General features: G+C 32.0%; 1 protein-coding gene across 2 annotated transcripts; it reads right to left on the bottom strand.

The window, feature by feature from the left end:
- Positions 1 to 1751: 1751 nt before the first annotated feature.
- LOC132759472 (neural cell adhesion molecule 1-like) lies at positions 1752 to 7486 on the bottom strand. Of its 2 annotated transcripts, none has more exons than XM_060751256.1 (7): positions 7215 to 7486; positions 6492 to 6597; positions 5998 to 6227; positions 4738 to 4875; positions 3154 to 3282; positions 2379 to 2533; positions 1752 to 2140 (listed from the first exon to the last, which is right to left on the bottom strand). In XM_060751256.1, exons 3-7 carry the CDS (start codon positions 6158 to 6160, stop codon positions 1979 to 1981), a joined length of 747 nt encoding a protein of 248 aa, XP_060607239.1. In that variant the 5' UTR covers positions 6161 to 6227; positions 6492 to 6597; positions 7215 to 7486; the 3' UTR covers positions 1752 to 1978. The 2 variants fall into 2 exon arrangements, with proteins under 2 accessions (XP_060607239.1, XP_060607231.1); XM_060751248.1 differs by having other exon boundaries at positions 5998 to 6211.
- Positions 7487 to 8382: the final 896 nt, after the last annotated feature.

The raw sequence follows: 8382 nt of genomic DNA, 5'->3' as shown, positions 1-8382 counted from the left end.
CTGGCAAGGCATCAACTTCCTGACTGACGACAACAAAAACGGCATTCATTAGCGCCAAACCTCCAGAGTAAGTCACGACAGGTCAACCAATCACCTCTGGTACTTGAGATGACTTGACCTTGACCTGCCGTGTGCCTTCTCCGCGACGTGCACGCCTCTGGAGGGATTTGGAGAAGTTTCAACAAAAAACTTCCAAAACACGCTATTTATAAATTATAACACCATTCATAGCACTGACGCTTCGATGTTCTCATCTATTTGCGGGAAATGGTCGACAGGGAAAACCCTACGTAATAACCGCACACCCTGTTAACAATAGATTTTCCGCAGTTATATTTCAAGCTAGTGAGGTTTAAAAAATACATGTAGAATCTATCTATTAACTACCATAAGTTGGTTGAGTGTTGGCGGTAAAAAAAGAAGATATAACTTCCTGATCAATTTTCACTTAGGTTGATTCAATTTTGAATAAGCTTTGCAGATATGTATTTTTTCAAGAAATATTTAGTTTTAATAAATATCCGAAGCCGTCAAAGTCAGCGACGAGTAATGAAATGGGAATAATTTTCTGAAACGTGATTTTATTCCAGATTTGCTTCGGAAGAAGACATCTTTCTGTCCGTAGAGCATGGATATTAATACTCATCACAAGACAGTATCTTATTGATCTCAATTATGGTACATGACATGTAAATATGTATAATTTTTATGTTCAATAAAAATGTTGCATAACTTGCAGTTGTTATTATCATTCAATGATATTAAAATGACATAAAGTATTTATGATGAACAGTCCTAGAATATTTTGATAAGGAACAGTCAGTTGTAAAATGTTATTGTTATCTTATAATGAACAGTCGTCATACTTTCTGGTATGTCATTTATTATTGACAGTTTAGGTTTTTCAAAATGTGCAGGATTAGCAGTCCGAATGTAGACCTCAATGAAATGTTCTGGAATATTAACAAAATGAATAGTCAACCATATTAACCATATACATGAATGGTTGAACACAACAGTAAGGATAAATGACACAATGTGCATATCTTCTTATTTTTGTAATAATTGTAATAACAGCACATTTTAAGCAAAAAGAAAAGAAACTATAAGTCTGAAACATTCTGTCATAGCCTCCCCATCAGTACAGTCAGTGCTTTGATTATAAAGTGCCACCAATGCTTTCCAGTGTTTTAACTGTAGTAAATTGGCTATAAGACTAATTGCAACACTGATAGTCAATTCAATGTTTATTTGACTTAAAAATTAAAAAAACAATTGCCTCAGCTGGGATTTGAACTCCAGACCACTCCATTCATAAGTGAGCATGCAAACCCCTCGGCCACGGTGTAGTTATATGTTATCGGCCTGAAGAAAATCATATTATTATAATTTAGGGTTTGTAACTCTTATTATTTCGACGCTAACAGGTGTAAATAATCATAGAGCTTACTGTAAGCATGTATATCTATAAAGAATGAAACAATATTAGAAATCTTCGGCCATTCGGGAAGTACTTTGCTTGAAAATTAATGCGTATGTCATTTGACAATCTTTACGCATTGATCTCCCCTGAACTTTTCGGCGTTAGTGTGCATATAAAGGGAAGTAACCGCTTCAAAAAAGTGGACTCTCTAGGCATTTGCAATTAACAGCATTAGACTCTGAAATTTCGCTACCATTATTTGTTTGGTCTGACGACCCAAACAAATAAAAATCATTCGGACGATTATCGATTAGTGAAAAAAGCCGCGACAACAACAAAATTATAATTTAAAAAATTGTGTTTTAAATTTGTTGATGTCTATATGCCAATATACCTACTTTTTACTACCAATACCGTATCCTACAATTATCATTATTTTATTCATGTACACAGTCAATCAAGAATGAGTTACTAAATAACGTAAATCCCGCAAAGTTGGTGGTTTAACAAATTTTGCTTGGTTGTTGTTTGTGTTGTTGATTCTACGACAACATTTTAGTCTCTGATTATGAGTTGAACAGTAGCAGTTTCCTCGTGATTGCCGTCCATCCCACTACCGTGACACGTGTAATTTCCCTGGTCATTTTCACTTATCAGCTTTATTTTTAACTGAAGAAGCTTCACCGGAATTTCATCCGCCCACTGATTCTCTTCTAACTTTAATTAAATGTAATAAAAGAATAAACAAAACAAATCATTTCGTGATAAATGATATCAGGATTTAAGTGCACGCTTTTATAATGAAAAGTATAAGAATTTCTGAAAATAATAATGCAGCATGGTTTAAGTTTGTGCTTTGAAATTAATAATTTTATTTAATGAACGCTTAGATAAGAAGGTAGCCATTAAAACATTCTATTTCTTCTTCCTTTGTTTACAAATAAATATTATTCACCTCATAGATGTGACTTGTATTAATATTAATTTTCTTTCCTTCGAATTTCCAATACGCTTTACTCATTGGCGAAGCCTGAACAATGCATCTCATTATTACATTTTCATGTTCTGTAGCACGAATAAGTGACGTCACCACGGACACTTCCGGTCCGACTGCAGGAAATTTATAATTGGTATGCAATAAAGTTAGATACTTAATAAAGAAATGTAGAAGAGAAGGCAAATAAAAAAAGAACATTGCAATGCAAGTTACATGATTATGACCTTTACATGCATTGTCTTTTATTTTCCACATATCTAAATGTTGAACACTCATAAAAGTAAAGTGGATAGGTTTTATAACTTTCATAAGTATTTCAAATATTGATAAAAACAGTAGAATTGTATCATTTGGATATTCCTAAAAATGTTTCTTGAAAATAAGTTGATCAAGTTCTAAATAATTTGGAACACGTGGAAGGAACATTTACATGTGACGAATGATAATAGTATGTTTTAGTGCTATGTAAGTACATGTATATTTATATTGGATCATGTGTCTCACACTTACCAACAACTTTCATGTATATTTTTTTCGTGGTTTATTGCAATGCCTAATACTAAATACTATCGACTTGATTATTAATTGTATTACAGACCTTCCTTTATAGACGCACTTATTCTGTAATGCAGGATCCAGCGTGTTTTATAACACATATGACGTCACGTCAAAATATATGCATGCATGCGTTCTATACAGGACTAAAAATATGAAAGTATATGCATGTCCTTACATTCAACTGTTAAGTACATGTGTCTATCAGCGGATCCGTGTTTGTTTGAAGCAGAGCACTTGTAATTAGCCTGACTATACCTCGTCACATTCCGGATAATTAACTTGGACCGTTCTAGACCCTCGATAACTGAAAAAATCATAAACAAATATTAGAATTAGGTTTTTTTTTTCCCCGAACGAAGTCCGTCTGTTATCGGTTTGTGTTCCTATAAAATTAACAGGGAATGACTGAATATAAGACGAATTTTCATTGCTCATTTTAAAATTACAACTGAAATCGGTGAATTTAATTGATTATTCTAAAATAAAATGTAAAAGACTGTTCTTAACATTCTTAAAAATAAGGGATAGTTTCTACTATTCTAAAATAAAATTTCCATAGCTCTATGATAACATGTAAGGGATAATTTGTCACTATAAAATAAAATGTAAAGGAATGAGGATAGTTTAACTTTTAGGTTTATTTGTCAAAGATTACAAAATATATAAAGTCAAATGAGAACACCTTAAATAGATGTTGTTCTTCTTTGAAAAATCATCAATGTCAATATGCTATAATTTAGTTCTATGTTTACAAATGGGTATTTTCTTAACAGCTACAAGAAATAATTATCATGTGATTGTTATGTAAGCATTGCTAATATTTATTTTTTTTTTTTGTATTGAAAACTTAAAAATAAGATATTTTTGCATATTAAACAGTTATACTTCGGCCGATATCTTTGTAAAAGATATTTCTAGTTTTTAGTGAATGTATGAAAATCCAATTAGTAAAAGAGGTTGTTTTCGTTGTTGCTTATTTACGCATTTAGCTACTTTAATCGGCATTTCTTTTTTTAAAAGGACAGCTCAAAACAGGTGATTAAATAAAATAAAATTCTTGAATAGCTTATTTCGATTCATTAATGAAAACAAAATTGTTTGTAAATGACAATTATTTAAATTATTATTAAAAAAGTATGATCAGTACCTATGCTTGATATTAATAAATTAAAGCACTGAACGTGCAGGTTGTGGAAAGCCCCGAGAACTTTATGCAAATATTTAAGTAAACAAGTATACCCAGTGTCTTAGGTTACAATTTTCCCTTGAGTCATACCAACAGTAAATATAATAAAAAAACGAAGAATTAAAGAGGATTTTGGTCGTTTCTGGTATGAATTTTAAATAAGGATATATTTATCTCCAATTTAGTTTCTTGAAATTTAACCAGCTTTAAAGAAATAATTCATTATTGAATGATCAAAGTTTTAATATTTTTAAGCATGTTAAAATGAGTTGTTTTTTTTTGTTCCACAGAGGACAGCTCTGCAGCCGTTGCACTTTAAGACAAGAAGGAGAAAAAATAAGAAAAAATATAGTTTTCATATTCAAATGTCAAATATAGATTGGGCTCAATAAAATGAGTCGCTCATTTCAACCACATGCCTTTTATAAGAAATAAGGAAACAAAACAAAGTATTATTTTAGTTGGTTTAGAAAAACTTTTGCGCTTACGCAACCTACTTTATATAAGATTTTTATTAGAATACATTACTCATTTCAGATATAGTTGTATAAATTATGTCCTATATATACTTACTCTCCATGGGTCTTCCGCGGTACCATTTTATTACTGGTGCCGGTGACCCGTCAAACACGCAGTTAAGTTCGGCATCTTCACCCTCCTTAAACTTTGAGTTTGAGCTTGAAGAGTTTCTTCTATCAAGTGTTGGTTTACCTGAAAGTTGCCCGACTTACTTATTTAAAAAAATAAAGATTTACTTTCTGTGAAATATATCAAATGTAGCGTCAATGACTATCTCTTTGAAGCTTTACACTGTTGATTAAAGTTGTTTAGCTTTAAGTTTGATCTTTGGTCTAATGTTATACATGTATAGTTAAGAGTGATGCGTTTTCAATTTTAATGCTTACAATATCAGTGAAATTAACAATGGGCAGATCTGAAAGAACATTTTACAAATTCAGCTCACTTTCTAAAGAAACACTTTTCTAAGGTTTTGGACTGGAAACAAAAAAGTAACATTCTACATGAAATAGAGGATAAATACAATGGATGGTCCAGAGTCAACCAGAATTGCGCATCATTTAACAAAAGTTATTATTTCAAACCTTAATGAATACGTAATACCGTGTATCTTATTACAGGAAAACAGCAAAATAACACATAATGACTAGCATGTATATTTCTAAGTAAACTTAGTAACGCGCATATCGTTGTGTTCTTCTTTTAAGGTTTTGAAAGTATTTGTCGCTGTACACAGTACAAGGCTCACGGTAGGGAACGCGTTTCAGTATCGCGCTTTGTGGTTACGGTATAAAATATTCAAGATGGCGGACGATTCGCAGTCAGAGAGGTCGGTGAATTTTATTACAGCATAAACTATCGAGCAGTCCGATTTCTAAACGATATTTTTTGTTTTGCTCGAAAGGAAATGAACCTGGCATAGAATAATGTTTTTCCTCAGACTCTGCACCGAATAATTTCACTTTATCGGCATGTAAATATGAATATTTGACAATCGAGAATTTCTCCGCCACATATCGAGTTAAAGCGCACATCCGGAGCAGCGGAAAATCACATATATTTTTTACCGATGTTCTATTTAATATACATATGGGGTCCCATCCCGTTGATAGAGTTGTTTTCCGGACGCTAATGTTGTAACTACAAATCACTGAAACATGTTTTCGCAAGGATCTAGCATTCAAATGACGTTCGACATTTGTTCGTGTTCCAGTTATCCTTGTTGTATCGGGCTTTAGACTTATAAGACATTCTGAGTAATTCTGGACTATCCCTCGTACACCTGGAAACGTATTTCTTATTCAGTAAACTTACCTTCAATAACAACTATAACCACGGAGAGCGTCAGTGTTTCATTACATATTTTTGCTTCGCATTTGTATGTCCCAGCAAAATTTCTGGTTACATTTTTGTTACGAAGGTCCCATGTGTTATATGCAGATTTCTCAACTCCTAAATATGTCGAATCCGGATTCATTATAGTTTTACCTTGTGTAAGATATTCTTTGTTACTGTTCAACCATGAGACCTATGATGGAATAATCCTAAAATTACAATTATTATCGTCATAATTTATTCAGAATAAAGAAAAAACGAATGTCTTTTTTCTAAGTAGAAAAAAGTTTCCGATACACTTGTTAACTATCACAATTTGTTTGTTAATTAATCCTGCATTTTATTTTATTTATTCGCCTGTGATTGGTCTTTTTGTTGTTGTTGTTGTTATTTTTGGTAATTTATTTAGATCTATTCATTTTCTATTTTTTTTGTAATATATAACATTTTACATTGGCTAATATCTCACTTACAGAAGCATTCTTTTGATATGGTCCATTTTGCAGGGAAGTATACAAGACGTGCCCAAGACACAAGGTATGGTATAACTTGAATAAGCAAATCTCTGTCCAACTTGAGCTGAAAAATAATAAAATATTTTTGAAGAGCAATGATGAGTGTTTTTTCTCCCTTCTTTCTATAAACGCCTGTTTGTTCTCTAAACCATGTGCGTTAAGAATTCTCGAAATCATTATTCACACCGTAAATACCGATTCATTCTTTAGAGGCCGAGTAACCTACATGCTACCAACGTTGGTAGCATGTAGGTTACTCGGCCTCTAAAGAATGAATCGGTATTTACGGTGTGAATAATGATTTCGAGAATGCGCGCAACATCAATCAATTTGCCTTTGAGAACATGTGAGACTTGATCTCGGGTACTAAATACTAATCTGTCTCTTTATAAAACTTACAATTGAGTAAACGAAAATATAGTAACCAGCATCAGATAAGGGGAATCCGTGCATCGGTTATTACAGACAATACAGTCCAAAGTATATGATTTATTGCCATTAAAAGCACATGTATCATTATAAGTAAGCTTAAAATTATTTAATTCAACTTGTATCATTTCTTGTGAGCACAGGTGATAGATGCAGTAAGAATATTAAACATATTGTAGAATAAAAATGCACACTATCGAAACACGTGTTCAATTCAAAAATAATAATTATTTAGTCAAAACAAAAGCGTACCTGAAACTATTATAACAAGTATTCCAATCACGCAAAAACGCCCCATTTTCATCCGTGAGTTAAACAGGAATGACTAAGTTGGAAAAAAAAACTTATAAAAATTCTTGAAATCATCATTCATGGTCCAATTTCGTTTTATTTCTGCAACATATGACACATCTTCAATTACATTAACCGGATAATATTTATTTCCATGTTAATTCAGCTGTACTGATTTCTTTTATATGAATGCATATAAGGAAGTTTTCATTTTTGTTTCATAATCAACGTACAAAGTACAAGATCGTGGCAAATATTCCAATTAAGGAAGTTAATTTGGCGAAGTTTTGATTTAGAGACAATTACTGCTTTGATCCACTTTTTATTTTAAAGTGTATATTAGAAAAGCTATTTCTCTGATGCCTGCAGTTTACAATATTTTATTTGAATTAAAAAAAAGAAGAGAAATATAAACTGTTCCAACATGTTATGAAATAATTCTTTTTAACCGAATGGAGCATAAACGAAATCATTGTTGAACGGTTAAAATCCTACTTAAAAAAAAAATTGATATTTTGTTCAAGACCATTTTTTTCTGTTTATGTTAAGCCTTTATGAGTTTTGAATAACCCATTAACAAGTAATTAATAAAGTAACAATTTAGGTCATATGGGGCCGAAACAAAAAAAGATGATTTTGACTTATCTCGGGTGTTGCAAACTTTAATTCAATTGAGCAATGGATAAATATCTGGAAAAATTGACCCCTCAACAGCAACATTACATGAAAACTGCAGAGTCGGTTTGATCGAGTCTATACATGAGACAAGGGGGTCATACCATCCGCGCGCATTCTCAAAATTTTGATACCGCGAACATTTTTTCAACCGGTACTTAGAACAAAAACGAGGCATGTAAAGCAATCAGAATAGATTTAAATTTAATTTCTTTTGCAAAGAAGATGTCCTTACTTATAGATTTAATATTCCAAATGCTCCAAATGCCTTGACACAATTCTTCCTTTTCTTGTCAGTATTTCGCGTTGAATGCGATTTTTGATTTTGGATACGGCGTACACCCGGCGTTGAAATGTTACAGAAATTGAGAAATTGTCGATTAAACTGAAAGTTTCACACAGCTTGAAGGTTTTTTTTTTATTGTAGAACCTGTTTCATAAATATATTTTCAAT

This window comes from Ruditapes philippinarum, unplaced genomic scaffold (assembly GCF_026571515.1).
Source record: "Ruditapes philippinarum isolate M1 unplaced genomic scaffold, ASM2657151v2 ctg9219_1_1_1_1, whole genome shotgun sequence".
NCBI lineage: Eukaryota > Metazoa > Mollusca > Bivalvia > Venerida > Veneridae > Ruditapes > Ruditapes philippinarum.
The sequence above is the reverse complement of the archived record's forward strand: the minus strand, read 5'-3'. Positions and strand labels throughout refer to the sequence as shown.